The sequence below is a fragment of the Numenius arquata genome, chromosome 8 (genome assembly GCF_964106895.1).
Source record: "Numenius arquata chromosome 8, bNumArq3.hap1.1, whole genome shotgun sequence".
NCBI classification, from domain to species: Eukaryota; Metazoa; Chordata; class Aves; order Charadriiformes; family Scolopacidae; genus Numenius; species Numenius arquata.
In genome coordinates, this window is record NC_133583.1 from 25,233,276 (window position 1) to 25,255,468 (window position 22,193).

At 56.3% G+C, this 22,193-nt stretch overlaps 2 protein-coding genes across 2 annotated transcripts; one reads left to right on the forward strand and one right to left on the reverse strand.

Annotated features, from left to right (window-relative positions):
* The first annotated feature begins 226 nt into the window (after window positions 1–226).
* On the forward strand, window positions 227–4,887 carry TMEM208 (transmembrane protein 208). The gene is made up of 6 exons (XM_074152348.1): window positions 227–254; window positions 329–424; window positions 513–572; window positions 749–885; window positions 3,313–3,397; window positions 4,433–4,887. The coding sequence occupies exons 1-6, from the start codon at window positions 249–251 to the stop codon at window positions 4,568–4,570; spliced, it is 522 nt and encodes a 173-aa protein (XP_074008449.1). The 5' UTR covers window positions 227–248; the 3' UTR covers window positions 4,571–4,887.
* A 618-nt stretch (window positions 4,888–5,505) lies between these two features.
* On the reverse strand, window positions 5,506–19,991 carry MATCAP1 (microtubule associated tyrosine carboxypeptidase 1). Its single transcript, XM_074151756.1, has 6 exons — window positions 19,524–19,991; window positions 15,065–15,208; window positions 8,260–8,392; window positions 7,574–7,879; window positions 6,825–6,922; window positions 5,506–6,383 (listed from the first exon to the last, which is right to left on the reverse strand). The coding sequence occupies exons 1-6, from the start codon at window positions 19,989–19,991 to the stop codon at window positions 6,219–6,221; spliced, it is 1,314 nt and encodes a 437-aa protein (XP_074007857.1). The 3' UTR covers window positions 5,506–6,218.
* Between the last annotated feature and the right edge of the window lie 2,202 nt (window positions 19,992–22,193).

The window sequence follows — 22,193 nt, forward strand, 5'->3', positions numbered from 1 at the left end:
GCCTCGGGGTCCCCTGGGGTTGGGGACCTCATAAACCCCCCGTGGTCAGGGGGAGCCCTGCGGGATCCGGAGGAGACCCCCGGCCCGGAGTCCTCCCAGCTCCCTCTCCGGCCTGAGGTAGGCCCGCGCCGCCATGTCCCAGGCGCGGCCACGCCACTTCCGGTGTCGCCACTTCCGGTGTGGCCACTTCCGGTGAGGGGGTCATCGTCCGGTGGCATCCGGAAGCAGAGCGCGAAGCCGGCGCGGCCATGGCGGTGAGTGCTGGGGCTGGGGGATGCGGGGCGGGCGGGGCGAGGGAGGCCGCTGACCGCCTGTCTTGGCTCCGCAGCCCAAGGGGAAGGCGGGCACCAAGGGCAAGAAGCAGATCTTCGAGGAGAACCGGGAGACGCTGCGCTTCTACCTCCGCATCATCCTGGGGGCCTCGGTGAGCACGGCCAGGAGGGCCTGGGGGGCGGTCGGGCCGGTGGGGCGGCCTGGGCCGGGCTGACAGCCGTGCCGTGCTCTCTCCTCAGGCCGTCTACGCCGTGGTGAACCTGGTGATCTTTTACCCCGCCGCCTCCGCCTGGACGTGGGTGAGCACCCGGCCCGCTGCGGGCAGGACACCGGCCCCTGCCCCGGCGAGGGGCACCTGGGCCTGGTGGAAAGCCAGGTCTTTTCCTGGTTGTCGGGAGAGGCGAGGCCAGCGGGCCCTGCCACTCTGCCCCAGGTGTTGTGGCTTTTGCGGCTGACAGCTGTTCCCTTGTTGCAGCTAGCGTTTGTCTTCAGCTTGGTGGTCTACGGCACCAGCTACCGGTCCATGAACTCCATGGCAAAGCCGTCTTTCACAGACGATGGCAGCCTTGCCGACGGGGGAATTGACCTGAATATGGAGCAGGGGATGGCAGAGTGAGTGTCCACACCCGCACGAGTCCCAGGTGAGCAGGACCTGCTGCCTGAGCGTGCACGCAGAGCTGGGGAGCCCCCTAAGGAGGAGGCCAGGCCTCAGCTCCCACCTCAGCTTGCCCACTGGCGCAGGCGTGAAGGGAGCTGGGAGCCCGTGGCCATTTTTTTTCCAAGAATGTACCTAAATTGTCCTCGTTATCTGACTGCCTGCCCCAGTGTGCACCAGTCGTGAGCCGCCACGTGGGTATGTCACCCTGGAACAGTCACTCTGCTTAGGGCTGAGGAGATTCCAAATGGTTGAGCTGGAGCAGGTTAAAACCTTCTTTCAGCGAAGAGACAGCGCTGACGCTGTGCCTGCTTCTGCAGCATAGAGAGGAATGTATCTTTTCTCTTTAAACCACTATTGCAGGTAGTGCTTGACAGAGCAGAAGGGCAGGCACTGCTGGTTACCCCATCCTGGCTGCAAACTGGCCATGTCTTCAACTGTTCTACACACTAAAAAGCCTCCCCTCTGTCTTAGTCCTTCCTCTCATCTCCTCAGCCTTTTTCTGCGTGCTGTGCTTGTGCATTCCCCATGTCTGTCTGCAGGCAGCGCCAAGTGCTTCCCTCTCTGGTGTTCTTGGCGGTGCTGTAGCTCTCTCTTCTGGGTCAAGGTACACACAACAGTGATTCCTGCAAAGCGCTGTTAAATAAAATAAGGAGACAACAGTATGGAAACAGCAGAAATGTCTTCTAGATTTAGGTGTTTTCCAATAGCGAGCCTCAAAAGTATTTACAGAAAACTGCCCAGCTGCTGTGGACGTGTCAGGCTTTGCTCTCTTTGCACCTTTGTGAGAAGGTGTCAGGCACAGCTGAAGCACGCACTGGCAGACACAGTATTTCCCTTGGTGCAGTGCTTTCTGAGGTTTTTCTGCCTAAGCAATACACTGTTGGGGTGAGGTTTATGACACATTAAAACTAATTGATGCTCGCCCAAGGCACGGGCTGTGCAAAACACAGCGCAGCTTGAAGGCAGAGCTCTAAAAACACCTGCAGAGCTGAAGTTCCCACCCTTACCCTGCATCTTTCTACCTGGTTCTGTGCAGAGTCCCCAGCTGGGAGAGTGCAACTTCTTCATTATTTTAACCCCGCTGGTATGTGAATGCAGAGTGTTAATGAATACCCAGTGCTTCTGCCGCTGGCTGTGTCTGTTTGTCAGGTGAAGGGCTCCGAATTACCAGTTTGGGGATTGGGGAACAGCAGGTGTTTCCCTGCCTCTCAGCTGAGCGTGCCACAGCTGATTAATGCCTGCTCTTCTGGAGCTGCTTCTGGAAAGCTGCAGATTTGATGGCGTTTCCCTTGTGCTGTCTGTGACTGAGACAGATGCGGTGCGTGGCTTTGGGTTGAGGAAGGCCAGCCTTGCTGCTTGCTGGGAGAACTGGGTTTGGTGGGAGCTCTGCTGCGACCCCTCTGTGGCCTCCTGTGATGCATGAGATTTCTGAGCCTCAGTGTCTTGTCATGGACCTGGTGGTGGTGGATTCTGCAGGGTCTGGAGTTGATGGTGGTGTCCCAACCTAAACCAGTTGTTTCTGGTGATGAATACCTAAAATTACTTTATTTTGTGCTCTGCTGCTCAGAATGAGACAACCTATTTCATGACCGTTACTTCTGCCTTTGTTTTCTTGACTCCGATCTTGGACGTGACTTGAGTGTTTCTTCCTCCAGCAGATGATGATTTAATGGGAGTGAAGGAGCTGGCATTTTTCTACCCCATCTAACCCACTCCCCGTGGCTAGTGTTGAAAAACCAGTACCTGTTTACCTCTCCTGGGTGTCAGGTCACCCCCGGGGTGGTGGCTGAGGTGCGGGCAGCTTGTCCCTCTCCATTGCTGCTCTTGGCTCGGCCTCAGTCTGCCGTGGAAGACCCCGGAGTCGGAGAAGTGGGAGGGGAGGAGGAGCCATCTGTTGCCGTAGCTCAGCTTGCGGGGGGATGGTGTTCTTGTCCTTGCAGCACCCCAGCCCTCTGGTGACCCTGAACGTGTCCGTCAGCCTGTGCAAAGGCACGGGGAAGATTCCTGCTTCCCTTCAGCACCACCAGCCGTGAGTGGCGATACTTTATACCCTGATATGTGTCAGATCAGCGGGCGCTGGCTGCTGTTGCAGGCTGTGAGGGTGGTGGTTTTGCTGCCGATTTCTACTCCTCCGTGTTCCTCAGCTTTCCAAATGTCCCTTTTCAGAGGGAGCCTAGGTCTTTAACTCATCAGATATTTTTTTTGTTGTTGTTGTTTACTGCGCTGATTCTTCTAGATTACTGTGTGTGGCAAAGCATAGCTGCAGGGACAGTTCTGTCGGGGTGGGCAGGGTTGTGGCCCGGCGGCAGTGTTGGCAGAGGAGCTGGTGCGTTTGGCAGGGGTGGGAATGGGAGGTTCATGCTTTGCTTTTCTTCCCTCAGGCACCTCAAGGACGTGATCCTGCTGACAGCGATAGTCCAAGTGCTGAGCTGCTTCTCGCTCTACGTCTGGTACTTCTGGCTCTTGGTAAGTCCCTGTGGTTTTCCTTGTTGCGCTGCGTTGTTCCTCTCTTTCCCTGTTGTCAGAGCCAAGGACATTATTTATCCTAATTTCACTTCAGTGTCCTGTTTCAGGCCCAAACTATCTATTTTTTGATCTCCCTGTCAAATCTTTTTAAAATTGAGGCTGTACAAGGAAAGAAGTGCTAACCCCTTTGAGTCAACCACACAAAAACTAGGCTGGCCTTGGCCTTTCTCTCTGGTCCTGTGAAAGGGCAACAGGAAACATGAGGCAGATCAAAGCCATCTTTTTGCATAGAACCTTTTTGTGACTGTGACAAAGAGACTCTGCTGCTTCTTTGGTTTTCTCAGTCATTCACCAGCACGGACTGAGGCTGGGATCTGCTGGACGCTGTGTGTAGATGAAATGCTGTAGGCTTTGATTTCCCCTTAACACACCAGACTCTTCCTACTCCTGAGATGTTTGTCGTGTGCCTCCAGCTAAAACTGCTTTTGCAGAAGGATAAAAAATATCTCCAGTTAAAAAAATAAAATCCCACAGTTGCTTTGAATATGTCCCACCAAAGTACATAAAGCAATCTTGGGAGTGTAGAAAGTTCTCATTTCAGTCCTTACAGGTTCCTCTCTAGCTGGCCTGGCCGAGGGCAGCCTGAACTCTGACTGTCCCCTGGCGACTGTCCAGATCCCATTTGTTTTCATTTAGAGAAACGTGGCTGGTTTTTTTCTGAAGGAGGGAGAGGCTGAATGTCTGGGCAGTTGGATCTTTCTGGGTAATTCAGACCTGATGCTGGCATTTCCATATATGAAGCCCGAGTACTGTATATGTATGCAAGTTTCTAAACCCTATGAAATCGGGCCATTTATTTTGGACGCCTGCCGCTGCTTTTAATTTCCGTGCATCCTGTGATGCCCCTGATCCGGCCTGTCAAGATATTCCAGCTCCTTCGGCTTCCTCAGTAGGGCCAGCCCTCCTGACCGTAGCACCCCCCTCTGCCAAAGCTGTCCCTAAAGTGACGCAGTTTGTGCCACACGTGTTCTGCAGGCTCCGGGACGCGCTCTCTACCTCCTGTGGGTGAATATCCTGGGGCCCTGGTTTACAGCTGACTCTTCGCCTACCGGCCAGGAACCAAATGAGAAGAAGCAACGCCGACAAGAACGCCGCCAGATGAAGCGCTTCTAGCCCTGGCTGGGGAGATAGATTAACGCCGTCTCTCATCTCCATGCTGGTATTTCATCAGAGATGTGACCGAAACCAACCCGAAACCATCGCAGTAGCTACATTGCCCTCTGTCATTGCTGCCTTCTGCTGGAAAGGCTGCAAGAGACTTCCCTTGCTTGGTTCTTCGCGCCTGTCGAGGCCTCGCTCCCTGGGACGACGAGGGGGGGTGATGCTGGGATGTCTGTAAATACCTTTTTAAAGCAGCGCAGTGTCACGGTTGAGGTTGGGGATTGCGACGTGGGAGGAAATAGTACATTAAAGAGCAGAGTCTAATTGACTATGCTGGCAGTGTGTTCGTGGAGGGCTGCTCACAGAGGGGAGCTCTTAAAATTCCCTGCATTTTATTGGAGACCTGGACCAGCGGGAGGCAAAATTCCCCAAGAGAAGTGGGCTTATCCCTTCCTGAGCTTGCTCTGTGCTGCCCTGTGAGACGGGGAGCGTGGGCAGCTGGGCGTGCTGTGAAATGGGGCTCGTAGCGAAACTTGGAGCCTTGGGTTTGAGCCTGGGCTCTCTGGAGCCGCGGTTTGGCCTGTGCTACCTTTGCAGGAGCTCAGCAGGATGAAAGGCTACAGCTAAAGGAAGCCAAAACCAAATCTGTGTTGTTTTTTTTCCTTCTTTCTTTTAAATCCACTCTCCCAGGGGTGCCACAGCTGGGGTGCCACGATTGCTGCAGAAACCACGTGTTAAAAACCAGGAACAGCTCGGGGCAGCTTCTGCTTTGCCTACTTTGATTTATTAATGTTGTCCCTGCCCATTGTGGTGTGTTACATACTCTGGTGACCCCTTCCCACTCCTGACGCACCAGCTTGGAACCATGCGAGACGCACGGTCGGTGTTCGCAGGGGTCCCAGCCTGCCCTTTGACGCCATCCACAACCTTTTGCCCACGCGCTGTTTCCATTACATCGTTTTTATTACACGCTTTTTCCTAACATCCAAGCCCGATCTCCCGCCCTGAGTTCTCCTGTGCCTCTGAGCCAGGCAGAGCGGCTGTAGTTGGGGTGCAGAGCGATGGTTAATTGTGGGCAAATATCTAGGAGCTGGGGGGGGGGGGGCGGGCAAGAGCAGAAATCGGTATGTGGGGGATTAAAGTCCTTCCTGCTGCTGGTGAGGGAAGGGGGAGGGAGTGGGAAATGCACACGCGGGGCGATGGGTGGGTGGGGGCCAGCCCTGATTCCCTGCACAGAGCTCCCAGCCCCGTCTGCAGGCCCTGAGGAGGGGTCCTCACTCTGCTGGGAGCACCCCACGGCACCCTAAGGGCATCCCCCTCCCATCGCAACCACCCCTGGGCACCAGCGCATCCCCCCAGCTCTGCCCTTGCTCTCTCTCGTCCCTCTTCTCCGGCGCCCTGAAGCCACGCGGAGCTGCACAGCCCTCCCCAAAACGCACAGGGGATGGTGTCTGGGGGGGGGACACACATATCAACACGAATCACACCGGCCCTCCCGGCCGTGCTACCCTACACAGCAGAACATGCACAGCGGCCACCCGGGCGTGGGGGTGGCCTAGGCTCTGCCCTTCTCCAGGCTCCAGCCCCAATAAATATCCAATAAATGGCACCAGTTACGACCTCGGGGCACTGCTTTTTTTTTTTGGGAGGGGGATCCCCCTCAGTCAGGCAGCAGCTGCTCCAGCTCTTCCTCGTTCAGGCCATTGGTGGTGACAATGTGGTCCAGCTGCTTCATGTACCGCTCCAGGTCCTGCATGAAGTGGGGGATGCGGGCTTTCTCCAGCACCCCGAATTTCTTCAGCCGATTCACATCCTCGTAGGAGACCTGATGGGAAGCAGGGAGACAGGGATCAGCATCCCTCCCACCCCATCCAAGGTGGGGGGGGTCTGTCCCCTCACCCCCTGCCCCGGGTCATACTCCCCACCTAAACACCCCTCCTGCCTGCAGGGAGGCACCGGCAGAGCTGCTTGGGGATGGGGGATTTGCAAGGATTTGGTCATTTTCGGTCCCTGCAGGGACAGGTGCCAGCAGGACCAGCGTGGCCAAGGGCCAGCAGAGCTTATCCCGCTGGGTTAAGCCTCTCCCCAAAGGTCTCCCGCAGAGGGGTACGGATTGTCCTGTCCTTCCTCACATCCTCTCCCCTGCTCCACCGAAATGGCTGCTGGGCCGATAGCCAAGAGCTTGTTTCCAGGAAAACATGGGCCCGTGGGAGCCCACCTGAGCTCTGGGATGGGGCTCTGGGATCATCCCCTCCCCGGCCATTACCTTTCCGAGTGCAGCCAGCAGCGGGAAGTTGATGGTCTGCCGATGGCGCAGGATGCGGAGAATCCCGTCCAGGTAGACCTGATCCTTACTGAAACAACCTGGAAGAGCAGGAGAGGCTGCGGAGGGGGAGCCTGGTGCCTCACCACCCTCCAGAACACCTGCTGACCGCAGTCAAGGCAGGATGACATGAGTGTACCAGGGCTCAGACCTTGCTGGTGCCACGGCCAGGACCACTGGGTCCCAAACGATGAGCGGTGCTGGGGACCATGGAGGCAGCCGGGTGCAGGGACAACCCCAAACCTCTCACTGGGATGCTCTCACCCTCCCTCCCAATGGATGTTTTTAATGGTAAACCACTGCAAGAACCTAAATGCATCCCCAGAAATGGTCATTTTTTTTTCCCCCTCCTTTGGTTCCTGCCTCCCTGGGAGCTTGTACAAGTCACTCCCATCATACTTGGAGGTGGGGACCCCATCCATCCCCACCCAACCCTGAGCAGCCGAAGAAGCTGATGTAAAAGATTGCTGCCATAAAGGCAAGTATAAAGCCATAGGAAACGGTGCCAGGGATGGGGAGGGCAGAGCCACCATTTCAAAGGCTGCCGTGACAATGGGGGTCAGCGATGCTCAACCCACCCAGCACCAAAACATCCCCGCCTCTGCTTTTTCTTTAAAAACAGACAAATAAAACCCCTTTGAAAACTCAAAGGCTTTGCACCCCCACCCCCCCCGCCCCACCCCAAGTAGTACCTGGCTGCGAGGTGTCTGTCTGGCCCCGCTTCGCCCGCACACAGTATTCCCACCGGACGCCGGCGTCCTGGACGTACTGCTCCAGGTCCTGGAAGAGGGCGGAGAAGGAGAGGCGGCTGGCCCGCTCGATGGTGTAGTAGAGCAGGGCTGCCCGCCACAGGAAGGGCTGCTTGCGGAAGAGGACGCTGTGCAGGCTGGCCAAGCCTTCCTCTGTGGGGTTGGCGGGCTTCAGGCTGTACTGCTTGCGGCCCTCGGAGCTGTGCCAGGGCTGCCGGGTATTGTTCACCCCTCGGATGTAGTGGGTGCCTGGGGAGGGGAGGACAGGAGCCAGCGCCGTCGGCTGCAGCCTCCAAAAAGCTTGACCACCCTGTCTCCCAAGTCGCTAGATTGGGGTTGAGACCCAGCCCCCATGGGTGCCAGCTCCAGTGTGGGCTGGAGCTGCCACCGTGGGACATCTGCTTGCTCCAGTGCCTGGGACAGGCACACAAGTGCATGGGTGGGTGCCCCACACCCCCTTTTCCTCCCACCCAGGTGGCCTCAGTCCCTTCCGAAACCTGCCCAGGAGCCTCCTTGCAGGACCCAGTGGGCATCACCTTACCCCATGGTACCCACACCCCTTCCAGGCTGTTACCCTGGCGACAGCCAGAGGATGCTCACAGCACCCCCCCCCCCCCCGCCCCGCTGACCTATCTCGTGGCGCAGCATCCCCTCCAGCCAGTGCTGGCGGGCTCCGGCAAGGTTGATGGCCAACGTCGGCCGGCTGTCCTCTACCATCATCACCGCCTGGGACAGGAGGTCGTCGGTGAGCTGCACCACCACCTGCACAAGAAAAAGAAGGAGGCAACTGGTGTCAACACTGCTGTGGGAGGAGATGCTCCGCAGGTCTAAGGAGAGGCTGAGATGGTGGCAGATGGTCAGAAAAAGCCACCGACGCCACAGATGGCAGAATCACCAATGTGTGGTGATCCCAAAGAAACCACAGATGGCAGGAGCAGGCAGGGAGGGGGTGCCGAGAGGAAATGGGGGGATGAAATAACTTCTTTAACCTCTTCACAGCCAGCAAACCTGAGCGGGCACCGTGGGGGGGGGGTGGAGTGAGCAGCTCCTGGGCAGCCTGGCACCAGCATCCCCCCAACCAGCTCGGCCCCACGGGTTCCACACAATTTAGTGGCCACAGGGGATGGGCATCCTCCGGAGACCTGCCCACTCCCACTCCTGCATCCCCACTAGCACGGAGCAGCATGGCAAATTCAGCCACCGAATCAACCCCGCTCTATAAACCAACAGCACCATTATGGTTCCAGCCTCTAGAGTCGTCCCCCCCCCACCAATAAACAGCCCATGAGGGAACCAAGGCTCTGGCTCCATTTTCATGGATTCTCCTGTGGATTCTCCCTTTCGAGGCCCCAAGACATGAGCAGCGAGGACGGATCCATGCCAGCCCACCTTCGCAGCAAGAACCGGCCACGATTCACAGCACGGACAGGCAATGCACGCGCAGGACTGGAGAGCACCTTTATACAGAAAAAACCCCATCTGTTTTGGGAAACCCGGCTATTGCAAGCGCTGGAGCCAAGACGTGAGTTAACGTATTGGCCAAGCAGCATTTTTTGGCCATCCAACGTGAGACCTGCAGCCACTCAAGCCGCAGCATCGCCAGAGGAGCTCTCGCATCCGAGGTGTGGCTGCGGCGACGCTCGGCGCCTTCCATCTCAAAACCCTCCCCCTGTGTACATATTAACCCTAACACCCATCTGTTATTTCACAGCTGACACTTTTCAGGATGCAAATGTGCACACACATTACTACGTGGCAATTCTTCTCTCATATTTAAAAAAAAAAAAAAAAAAAAAAAAAAGGAGAGGAGACTGAACGGGTTTGCTTTAACCCAGATTTATTTATTACCGTGCACAGCTGCTCGCGGGAGGCAGAAGTGTAACTGAACAGAGTCAACCACTGGGCAAATGAACAGCATAAAATACTCACAGCGCAACTGCTTACCTGGCTTAAAATATACCAGCGTGAAAGTGAGTCCCTCCAACTCCACGAAAAGACTTGCCAGTTCACTCCTGGCTTGGGTATATCCCCTCGAGCTGTATTTCTGCTCCAGTAAACAAGTCAAAATAAATAAGGGCTGCTCCCTCCTGCCCTCTCCCACGTCCAGCCACGGACCTGGGTGATCCGGGACAAACCAAGGCAGGGGACTGATCCGGACTAGAATTGGTTTTATGCTCTAGGTTAGTCTCCAGCAGCATCACCATCACACGGGGGGGGGCTCTGGGTGGGGAGAAGATTTTGGCAGCAGCACTAGTTTCCGCTAATGGCCCCGGCTGGTGCTGCAACAGGCAGGGAAGGTTAAGGCTTCACCACAAGCAGAAATAAGGAGGCACGAATGAGCCAGGTTTCGCTGTGATTTTAACCCACTCCCACCTCTCAGGGCAGCTCAGTGTGATGGGAATACAACCTGGACATCCGACCTGGCAATCCCAAATGCGAGTAGCAGAGGCGGAAATCCTGGGATGGGGGAGGGGACGGGGAGAGACAGGGGCCAGAGTTTAAACCAAAAGGAAGGCGAGGAATATGTTTCATCGTCGCAGCACTTTTCCTGCTCCCTCAAAGACGCTGCAGCACCCTGTGACGGTCCCCAGGTCTTTGCTGATCTACCTGCAGCTCTTCCAAGGAGCGCTGGAGATGAGGGACTGTGTCAGCCTGAGCTCTGCTACCACGATACAGGATGCTTGGCTGGCTGGGAGCGGTCCGCAAGGGCAGGTGCACATCTTGCTGTCTTGCCAGGCTCCATTGCCCCTATATGGGGAAAAATAAAACCCAAGGAGGTTGGAATTTGGGATACTAGATGTACAAAAACTAACTTCTTCCCTAGGATAAATGCTTTCAGTCTCACACCTGCTTTCCCTCAGCCCCTCCAAACTCCTCCTCTCTGCTTTTCTCCATTTTCCAGCCACATTACTCTGGATTCCTCCAGGCAACGTCCCCCAGTGAGCAGAATTCAGCAGCTCCAGGTTCCCCCATACCAGCAGGACTTGCTGCAGTGGGGTCAGCCCAGCGGGGGGTGGGGGTGGTGGTTTGGGAGGCTGCTGCTCCCTTGGCATCCCCCCAACAGTTCAATTTTCCTTGTGCAAGTTCAAAAGCTGTGTCTGAAAACAACACTCAGAACACATGTGAAAATTGTATAGTGAAATATTGTATAAACCCAGGGGTTTAACTCCATTGAGTGTTCCATGGGTAAATGCTCCACGCAGATCTTCTCTAGCGACCTCCAGCTTTCCCTTCCCCTCTGCACTGGCATCTTGATTCCCACCACTAAAGAAAACTCTTTTTATTATAAGCCAGCTGTCTGCCCCTCACCTGTCCATGGCTTTTTCCTCTGCCTTACTGGGAACGTTGTGTCCCATCCCTGCTGTTACACAGGGAAGCACCCCAGCATCCTACCAGGGCTGAGCTTCCCCAAAGCAGAGATACACCCCGCTTCAATAACCACTCAGCAATGTTCCAGCAGCGTGCTCTGGCTTTAAAAAGAGTCGATTTTTTTAATATTATTTGGGGGGGGGGGGCGGGGCTGTTTATGCTACAGGACAAGTCAACGGTCACCAGGCTGGGCATTCCCGTCCTGAGATGGCAAAAGCCATGGCGTTAACGATCTGCTCACGCAGCACAACGTGAGTAACAAATGAGCCCAGCCAAATCGTAGAGAGGCCAGTGCTGTCCCTCAGCCCGAGCGGGAGGCAGACTGTACAGTCCAAACCCATGTTTTCCCCTTTTTCTTTTCCTATCTGATACCACCACATGCAGGGAGAGCAAAGAGAGAGGCAGCAAACAGCTGGAAAACAAGAGACGGCCGAGGACGCCAAGGATGCGACGCTCAGCACTGAAATCGGGTCTTGCATGAGACCTTTTCAGGTGAGGCAGCGAGAGCTGAAATGCAGAATTAAGCCCTCCCTGGGATATGGCATCTGGAGAAAGACCGAAGGGCACAGAAAAATTCGGTTTGCAACAAGCTGGGACGCTGCTGGAGGCTGAGCACAGAGGAAAGGGTGGAGCTGAAGTAACGGAGTTGTGTTTTGGGGAATCAAGAAAAATCTTCAAGCAAAAGTATCCCAGCGCCTTTCGAGGGAGAATTCAAGGTAGAGGGAACACTTTTGATTTTTTTTTTTTTTTTCCTGTTCTCATGATGAAGAAAAGGCAAAAGGAACACAGGAACAGCAACGCTCAGCTCAGTTCTACGGAGTGGAAACTATTTTTCCCTGTACAAGAGCTGGATGGCATCAAGGGAAGGGGTTAGGAAGCAGATTCAGGACAAAGAAGCATCAGCAAACAGTTCGACTGGCAGCACAAGCTTTGTGACGGCTCATGGTCAGGAAGGCAAATCAAGGGCAGGGGTTTTGCAGGTAGAAACACCCCCCGACTCGGGAAGACTGCTGTGGCCCGGAAAGAAATTCCCCATCTCTGTCCTAAGGATGGAAAGATCCTGGGACAGAGCCGGGCATGGGAAGGAGGGATGGAAACGGGCTGATCCAGGGGTCGGGAAGCAGGATTAGACACCGCTCGGAGAGGCTGAGAGCTCCTGCAGCCACGGGTGCAGCTGCCGGTCGCAGTCCCCCGGTGAGAGCCGCCGATATGGATGAGGCCAGGGGCCACCACGGCGAGAAGATGATGGGCAAAACCCCATGATGTCATCCTTCAGATGTCAGTCTGATTACTTTTTAGAGGCACTGGCTTGGGTTATTCTTTTTTTTTTTTTCCCCTTAGTGGCCAATGCAATGATACAGCGTTGTTTCTTTCTCATTAAACAGAGGTGCCGAGAGCCACTCCACGCAGAGCCTGCCCTCCGGGAGCGATGGGAAGAGAATCTCAGCATCGCCGGAGGCCACAGCCTCGCACACTCTCGTTACACTGCCCATAGCCCTCCTCTGGCTGCAGCAGCCCACCCGCCCGCTGAGCAGCACCACTTGCCTTATTTTGGGACCCTCCAGCTTTGCAGAAGCTGTTACAAACAGGGGCTGTGACTTCAGCCAAAGTCCTGTTCCTGGAGCAGCTCTCCAGGTCGGTTCTCTTGTTCTGAGTAGGATCCCCAGCACATCCTCGTGGTCCACAAAGCTTCTGCTCAGCTTTTGCGGATGGAACGATGGAGAAAGAGCTTGTTGCCAGGAACCGAGGGAAGACTGCTGATGGCTCCCGCGGCACGGGGCCATGGGCTCCTGCCTCTCCCCAACGCCCCGGTGCTGCCAGCAGCCTGCCCATCTGCTCAGGACCTCCCATGCCAACAAAGCACTGGCTCCGAGGAGCTCCAGGGTGGAGAAGCACCACCGATGGGATCCCAGGAGATGCTAGCAAGCGTTATTTAGGCTAACGACATTTCACAGCCCCAGGGATTGCCATGCAGCACTTACCAATGGCGCCAAGGGTTTCTCTGCTGCTCACCAAAATCTGTATGGAGACCTCTGAGCTCCGGCAGCATCACCTCAGTCCTAAGCCAGGAGAAAAAGCAGAAGAGCTTCAGGATCTGCAGCTCGGACCCTCGACAAAGAAGCTTTTGAAAACGCAAAGTGAATTGTAGCGCAAAGACTCACCCATGAGCACGCTGCCTGTGGTGCGGGAAAGCGGGATCTTGCCTTCGCCGATGGGCGCCGGGGACAAGGGGCAGCTGCCCGCAGCGACTGCCACCAGCCCGGACACGCTGCCTGCAGGCAGCTCACGCATCAGCAGGTCAGTCTCTGGGCTAATGCAAACCCCCATGCTAGAGTTTCGCCTTTATTTCTTTTGGTTTTTTTTTTTTTTTTTAAGACAGCCATCAGGATTAATAGGTAATAGGGAAGCAAACGGCACAGCAGAGCAGACGGGGCGCAGCGGGTGAAAGTCAGGAATCACAGACACACGCCTAAAACCGCCCAGTTCCCCAGCAGGGTGTTATATTATCAGCGACGCAGAAGTTCCACCAAGTTTTTTTCTGTACTGGGGCAGGGGGGGGAAATTTTGCCAACATCCCCGTATCAAGAGCAGAGGAAAAACCTTCCCTCTTCCCTGCCCCAGAAAACCTCAGCAAAATCTCTAATGGGTGGGAATGAACAAACCGATGCTTTCATGGTTTTAAGAGCACTTATCAAAAGGTTTGGATAAAAAGGCCACGTATCTCGCACGCCGATGTGCAAACATAATTACTGAGCCCTGCCTTCCCTCCAGCAAAGGGAAAATTTCACAGGGCTGGAAGGAAGCCAGTTGTACACCAATATGTAAGGAAAAAAAAAATGGCTTTCTGCCCAGCCAGAGCTCAGTTCGGGTTTAGATTAGCGTAGAAGAGCAAAATAGCCGAATGTAATTGATTAATAAAATAAAATCAAGAGATAGTCCACAACTAGCAAGTCATAAGTGTAGGTCTGTAAGACTGGCCAGCTGCTAGGCTCGGTACCGGGACCGGTTCTGGGTGCTAAAAGGCAGTTGAGTTATAGGAAGAGGTTTGCAGAGATCCTTTCCGTCCTAAGGAAAGGCTTAGGAGGAACAAAGGTACCAAGTCCACATCCCAGGGATGCTCCCAGGGCAAACCAGGGGGTAGGAAGAGGAACATGCCCTGGCCAGGTGGGACCTCAGGGAACTGCTCACTCCCGCTTTTGTGGGCATGAAATGCGCCGGGTACCACCGAGCAAGGTGATGCTTCGGGGAACTGCTTGTGAATAAACCTGTTTGGAGACAGAGGTGAAAAATCACAGCTAGAAAAAATAGTCTGGCCAAGAGGCAGTGGTGAGGAAGCCCCCCCCCCCCCCCACCAGCTAGCACTGTGGCCAACAGCCAAAGGCAGCTGTGCCAGCCCAAAAAAATCCAAGCTGGGTCCATACATCCTTCTCACTGCTTGAACCCGGGACAGTGGAAGCATTTTGCCCACACCTTGCTGGCAGGAAGGGGAAAAAAAAAAAAGCCCCTTAACCAAAGCTGTGGGACATCCCATGCTGGGTACTGCTGGGGGCAGAGAGAAACCGGATCAAGAGATGCTGATCTCCCCCCCTTGCTCCATTCCACATGGCTACCATCGTCTCTTAACGATGGATTTCCCAGCCTTAAAACCTGAGCTTGGGGTTCCAAAGAGCCATAACCCGGCACATCCCCCTGGCTTTGCTTTTGGACATGTGAGCTGTCAGCCGTACCACCGTGATCAGCAGGAGGTGGCAATTGATGCCTCATGCACGCAAAAGGCTCCTCACACAGCCACACGGACAAGCAGCATCTCCTCTCTCTCTCTCAAGCATAAAAGGGAGATATATACACGGAAAAAAACCATGGGAAACTGGTGGGGAACCAACACCCGCGTCCCAACGCTGGGGTACAGCGAACGCAGCCAAGCCGGAGATGAAAGGACATCACAGCTCAGAGAAGAAAAGTTTCTTTGCACCCAAACCACTTCTTAATCTGAGTCTTTTTTATCAGAAAAAAAATATTTTGCAGCTGTATTTTACAAGCGCTAAGGCAGGGACGCGGAATTACCTCTCCCACGCAGCCTTCCTTCTGCATGTACTTTCGGATCATGGACCAGATCTGGCACTTGCTCAGCAGCCTCCCACCCGTGGCCACTTCAAAGCTCTCGTAGGTCCCGTACTTCTCCAGGACGGCACGGATGATCCTGATGGCCTGCCACAGGAAACAGAAAGGAAACATCAGGGCAAACACCCTCCCCGCTTATAAACACATCTTAAAACCCTACATGCAATAAAACCCCAGCAGAGGTAAACCCTGATTCATGGTGAGACGTGGGGTTTTGCAATAGCTAAGAAAACAAGGAGACTGAGCCAGCTGGAGTGGCCACCAGGACAGATGGACAGACGGATACCTAGCGCAATCAGCACGACCCACAGCATATTCTTTCTGCTTCTCGTCACCCTTGCAAGGACCTACTTGCATCACCCTTGCAGCCTCTTGTGGGCACCAGGCAAAGGGGAAGCGGAATGGCATCACCTCTGGAGGTTAAAGCCGTGATTATCTTCATCTTTTCTGCTTTCGGTTCTCCTTTCAAACTCCAGCGCTTGCACGAAAAGGTTTTGTTTATCAGAATGCTTATCATTAGCAGGTTTCCTCCCCCAAAAGTGAGTTTTCATGGTAGACATTTTCAAGCAGTGACTTTGCCCAGCCTATTAATATACGATGATGACTTTGCACCAGTTCTGGAGTTCTTCCATCAGTTTTATTGCACCTGTAAACCTGGCTGCTGAGCTTCCCAGCCCAGGACCACAAGCTCCTCATGAATGGTGTGTGTTTTACCTCCTCCTGCTCAGCAAACCCTCTTTGCTCTTGTAGGGGCTCCAGGCAGCAGCTGGAGCTCTGCAGAGGAGGTCCCATCCCCTAAGGTCACCCGGGATCAGGAGATGGGTCCTCACCACCAGTAACAAGGCTCAAACCACCCAACATCCCATCGAGAAGCCTCATGGATGAGCAGCCTCCCCTGAAGAGTTTTCTCTGCGCAGTTTTTATTCTCGAGTCACTTATCGCGTCTTTCCAAGAGAAGTTGTGCAGGTTTTTTTGTGTTGCTTTTTGGTGGTTTTTTGTTGTTGTTGGGGTGTTTTTTTGGTTTTTTTTTGCCTTGTTTACTGAACGATCACAATCGTTTTTGCAGCGCCACAAGGAACCTCCTGCTGATGGCAGCAGAAAAAGGACTATTTCTTCCTCCCACCTCTGCTCAGCCCCTTGCTCTCTCCTCCCAGGGGACCCAAAGCTCCGAGCCAAGACTAACCCAGCACAGCTGGTGCCCAGAAGTAAGAATGACCAAAGAGCTGACCTCCCCATCCAGCGCACGTCCCAGCGAGCAAAATTCCTAAAATACCAAGTTGAGTTTCCTGAGATGCCGCTGAGCATCCGCAGGCAGCCCAAGATCACGCACCCACCGTGTACTGAAGGATAACAAATCTCCCAGCCCCAGTTCAGTGTGGATGCTCCCGGCATTCCTGAGACAAACCAGGAACGTGATCGGTATGATGAGTCTCCATGAGACTAGAAGAATCCTCCTGGTTTATTCAATTTTCTACTAAAAAAAATAAAATACCCCCCCCCGCCAAAGCACGTGCAGAGCAGCTGGAGGAGCAGCAAGCTGGGAGCAGGGAGCTGGGGCTGGTTTGTCTGCTCTTTTCCAAGGTTGCAAAATCTCTCATGTATTTAAGCTCCATGATGAATGCAGGTTTTTAAAAACAAAAGCAGTTTATAGCTAACAGTTAGCTGGCAAGGAAAGAAGTTTCCCAAAATAAAAGAGACTGGAAGGAGGTTACTGCAGGGCATGAGCACTGTCGCCGGAGAACTTGGAGAAACGTTGGCAGAAAGGCTCAACACTGAGTATCTCTTGCAAAGGGTTTTAGGATCCAGGGTGAGACCATTCATGTTGTTTACGAGCGCTTAATTTCATTCATGTGAAGTAACGCGCAGAGACAAATAATCTCAATTATTCATCTTTTACTATGTCACAAGCCAAATGTACCAAAAGAGAAAGCGAGGCGGGGTGTGTGTGTGTGTGTGTGTGGGAAATAGCTCTGAACAGCTCATTTTACCACTTTGTTCAGGGAACGAAATGCATTTAAATGCAGGAAGAAAACACGGAAAAGGCAGTGAGGGTTTTAGAGGAGTCAGGCTGTCTCCCCTGCAACAGCAGTGCTGGCACCAGTTTATCCAGGGCAGAGGTTCGGCGGGCACTGGAAATGACTAACTGCTCAGAAAGCTGTTTACAGAACGAGCCTGGATCAGGGGGGTAATAAATCAGGCAGAGATACAGGAAGCAAGGCAAGAATAAGTAAACATTTGAAAAACCGATAAATAAATCAGCGAAGAAGTTGTTATTTGAGACACCAGAGGTCAGCTCCCAGATCAGACGTGCAAAGAGATGCCTGAATTTAAGTTAAGAGTTTTCCATCCTCGGATGCAGCTAAAAGGGGTCCATGTGGTAGAAAGGATGCTCTGGCCAGAGGCGGGTCACCCTGTATGAGGAGCAAACTGGTTTCGGGGCTTCGCTGGGCGCCCAGTTCCGAACCCGGAGCAAAGGGATGGAGCAGCTCTGCTCCTGCCTCACTCCGCAGAGCACCGAGAGAGCTCCTGCCGTCCCCTCCTGCTCCAGCGGCTGGGCACCATTCGCTTGCCAATGTTCACACATCATTATTCTCCGAGGCAGAGTCGGGAATATTTCAGCAGCGTACAAGCAATGGGAGCAGTTAAGCAAAATAATACCGACTGCCTCAACTGGACCCCACACCAACTATTATCATTCCTCCCACGCCTGGTGATGTGTTATGGATGCTGCCGCGTGAGACGACCTTCCAGAAAACAAACTACGACTTAACCACCAGGGCAATCACTCCAAGGACCACTTGTGGTCAACCACATGCTCCACCACCTTCTCTGCTATTTTTGTGGCACCGAGGGCAAAACGTAAGAAAAATGTAGCAGGGGTGGACCAGATGATCCCCGAGGTCCCTTCACAGCATCACAGAATGATATGGGGTTGGAAGGAACCTCTGGAGATCATCTAGTCCATCCCCCCTGCCGAAGAAGGGTCACCCAGAGCAGGTTGCACAGGAACGTGTCCAGGGGGGTTTGGAATGTCTCCAGAGAAGGAGACTCCACCACCTCCCTGGGCAGCCTCTTCCAGGGCTCTGCCACCCTCAAAGGGAAGTCTGAAAAGAGTCTGGTCCCATCCTCTTGCCACCCACCATTTAGACATTGATAAGCATTGATGAGATCTCCTCTCACTCTTCTCTTCTTAGTCTCTTCTCCAGGCTAAACAGACTCAGGTCTTCTTTATCAGAGAGATGCGCCAGTCCTCTGATCATCTTCCACCCTGGTATCTATGAAAAGGTCCCTGATGAAGCCCCAGCTCCTGACTACCACCGTGCAGCCATAAGCAAGAACCACTTTGACACTGGTAGCATCACCCAGCACCAGCATGACCATCAACCACATCACAGGAGCACGTACTATTCCCGCTGGCAGAGCAGGTAACTAAAGAAGAGTTTAAGAAATAACAGGGTGAGCGAGCTGAAGGCAGGGTGGAAAAGATGTTGAGCAAAGCAAGATCAGGCAGCAGAATCACAGGATGGTTTGGGTGGGAGGGGACCTTGAGGATCATCTAGTTCCACCCCACTGCCCTGGGCAGGGACACCTCCCACCAGACCAGGTTGCTCCAAGCCCCATCCAACCTGGCCTTGAACCCCTCCAGGGATGGGGCAGCCACAGCTTCTCTGGGCAACCAGAAGCCAGGAAGGAGAGCAGGCCACCTGGTTCCACGTGGACCATGGACTGGCTGGTGTGACCACGGAGCGGTCCCACTACAACACATCCTGTTGGCACCAGGCGGGTGACATCGCCCGAGGTGAGGACACCCACACCATCGCACCAAGCGGGAGGAATGCTCCTCTTCCTCCTTCACAGAGCATCCCTCCCCGGACCATCCTTCCCCCAGAGCATCCCTGCCTGGAGCATCCCCCCCCAGCGTGTCCCTGCCCCTGGAGCGAGCATCCCTCCCCCGGAGCATCCCTCCCCCGGAGCATCCCTCCCCCAGAGCATCCCTGCCTGGAGCATCCCCCCGCAGGGCGTCCCTGCCGCCGGAGCGAGCATCCCTCCCCGGAGCATCCCTCCCCCGGAGCGAGCATCCCTCCCCCGGAGCATCCCTTCCCGAAGCATCCCTTCCCGGAGCATCTCTTCCCGGAGCATCCCTCCCCTGGAGCATCCCTCCCCCAGAGCATCCCTGCCTGGAGTATCCCCCCGCAGGGCGTCCCTGTCCCCGGAGCAAGCATCCCTCCCCGGAGCATCCCTCCCCCGGAGCATCCCTTCCCGGAGCATCCCTTCCCGGAGCATCCCTCCCGGAACCCCCACGATGCTCATCCACCGCCGAGTACCGGCAGCGAACTGGGGGTCACCGGCAGCGATGCTCGCCCCCTCCCCGGGGTCCCCCCCGCCCCGGGCCCCGCCTCACCTGCTCCACGAAGCGATCGGAGGCGGCCCCGTACTTATCCAGCACGGCGGCGGGCACCGGCTCGGCGTACTCGAACTGCGGGTCGTAGGCGAAGCTGGCGCGGAAGAACCGCTCCCGTTCCGCCTCCACGTTGCGGGGCCGCAGGGCCACCAGCAAGCAGGGGCTCCGCCGCTCCTCCCCGCCGCCGCCGCCGCCCCCTCCCGGCCGCCCCCGGGCGATGTGGGGCAGGGAGGCGGCGGCGCGCATCCCCCCCACCCCGCCGCGGCCCCCGGCGCTTTCGCTCCGCCGCATCCCGGTGCCGGTTTCCGACAGGCGACGGGTTCCCCGCGGGCGACGGGGCGGGGGTCCCGGTGTCGGTGCCGGGGGGGACGGGCAGGAGCAGAGCGGCGGGCCATGGCGGTGGGGCAGGCGAGGGGCGGCGCTGGCCCCCAGCCCACCGCCCGCCGCCGCCCCCGGGTCCAGCACCATGGCCTCCAGCGCGGCGGCGGCGGCGGCGGCGGCGGCGGCGGCGGCGGCGGCACGTGGGTTGCGCCGCCCCGCCCCCCCCGCTCCCTCGCCCGCCAATCGGCTCCGCGCCCGGAGCGCCCAGAGCCAATGGGAGGAGAGCCTGGCGGGAGAGCTCCGCCCCGCGCAAGGGCTGCGCTGCCCGCGGAGGGGGGCGGAGCGGGGCCGGAACGGGGCGCGGGGGCGGCCCCGGCCTCCTCCCCAGCCCCGGGTGCATCGCCGGGCCCGTCCGTGCCACCCACCCTGCCGGTGTCACCGCTCCCAGTTGCGTCCCCAGCCCCATCGGCGTGACCAGTCCTGCTTGCGATGCTGCCCCCGTTGCGATGATGCCCCCGTTGTGTTGCTGCCCCCATTGTGATGCTGCCCCCGTTGCGATGATGCCCCCGTTGTGTTGCTGCACTGGTTGCGTTGCTGCCCCCATTGCGTTGCTGCCCCCGTTGCGTTGCTGCCCCCGTTGTGTTGCTGCCCCCATTGTGATGCTGCCCCCGTTGTGTTGCAGCCCCCGTTGTGTTGCTGCACTGGTTGCGTTGCTGCCCCCATTGCGTTGCTGCCCCCGTTGCGATGCTGCCCCTGTTGCGTTGCTGCCCCCGTTGCGATGCTGCCCCCATTGTGTTGCTGCCCCCATTGCGTTGCTGCCCCCGTTGCGATGCTGCCCCTGTTGCGTTGCTGCCCCCGTTGCGATGCTGCCCCCGTTGCGATGCTGCCCCCATTGCGTTGCTGCCCCCATTGCGATGCTGCCCCCGTTGTGTTGCTGCACTGGTTGTGTTGCTGCCCCCATTGCATTGCTGCCCCCATTGTGTTGCTGCCCCCATTGTGATGCTGCCCCCATTGCGTTGATGCCCCCATTGTGTTGCTGCCCCCATTGCGTTGCTGCCCCCATTGCGTTGCTGCCCCCATTGTGATGCTGCCCCCATTGTGATGCTGCCCCCATTGCGTTGATGCCCCCATTGTGATGCTGCCCCCGTTGCGATGCTGCCCCCGTTGTGTTGCTGCCCCCGTTGTGTTGCTGCACTGGTTGCGTTGCTGCCCCCGTTGCGTTGCTGCCCCCGTTGCGATGCTGCCCCTGTTGCGTTGCTGCCCCCGTTGCGATGCTGCCCCGGTTGCATCGCAAAGCCGGCTGCATCGCAAGCCCCGGTCACATCACCAACCCCAGTGGTGTCATCAGCCCCGGTTGCACCCCCAGCCCCAGTTGCATTGTCATCCCAGTTGTGTCACCAGCCCCGGCTGCATACCCAGCCCCAACTGTGTCACCAATCCTATTTGCATCACCAGCCCTGGCCGTGTCACCAACCCCACCTGTGTCACCAGTCCCAGCTGCATCACTGCCCCGGGCGCATCACCATTGCTGCCCCGGTTGCATCGTCAAGCTGGCTGCGTTGCCAGCCCTGGTCACATCACCAGCCACGATCCTGTCACCAGCCTCAGTCATATCTCCAGCCCCAGTCACATCACCAGCCACGATCCTGTCACCAGCCCCAGTCACATGTCACTCCGGTCGTGTCACCAGCCCCAGTTGCATCGCCAGCCCCGGTCGCACCGGCCAGGCACGTGGCTTTTCCCAAAGCCCTGTGTGCCACCAGCAGCGAGCGGCTCCACTTTGGGGGAGGGCTGGCTTTACCCCGCTGGGCAAGGAGGAGGCGGACTCGGCGCTCAGAAGCAAAGTGTGTTTATTATTTTGTAAATCTGCTGATTTCGAGCTGCTCTTGCCCGACGAACCTCGCTCGCTGCCTGCACACTGGTGGCTGGCAGAGGTGCTCCTGCGAGCCATACCCGCCCTGCCACCCCTGTGCCACCCCTGTGCCACCCCCGTGACACCCCCGTGACCGCCCCGGAAAGTCAGAGCCCGCGCTCGTTATGCGAATTGCTCTGTCCCAAGTGAGCAGAAGCTACAGCTCCGTGGGCTCCGCAGCCTCCAAAGTGCCTAGACGTGGCTTGCTAGCAACGAGGGCTTGTGCATACACCATAATTCGCAAGTGTGATGTTAATGAGCTGGCAGCGCGGTTAATTATCCACCCGCTAGTGGGAAGTGACAAGCCTTGGAAGTATAATTAATCGCCGTTCCCGAAAGAAAAACCAGTCACTGTGGAAGTGGGTGCCAGCCCATCCACCTGAGATGGTCTTGCTCCTTTTCCTTCCAAACAGCTCCAAGCCCATTGCTCCCCTTGC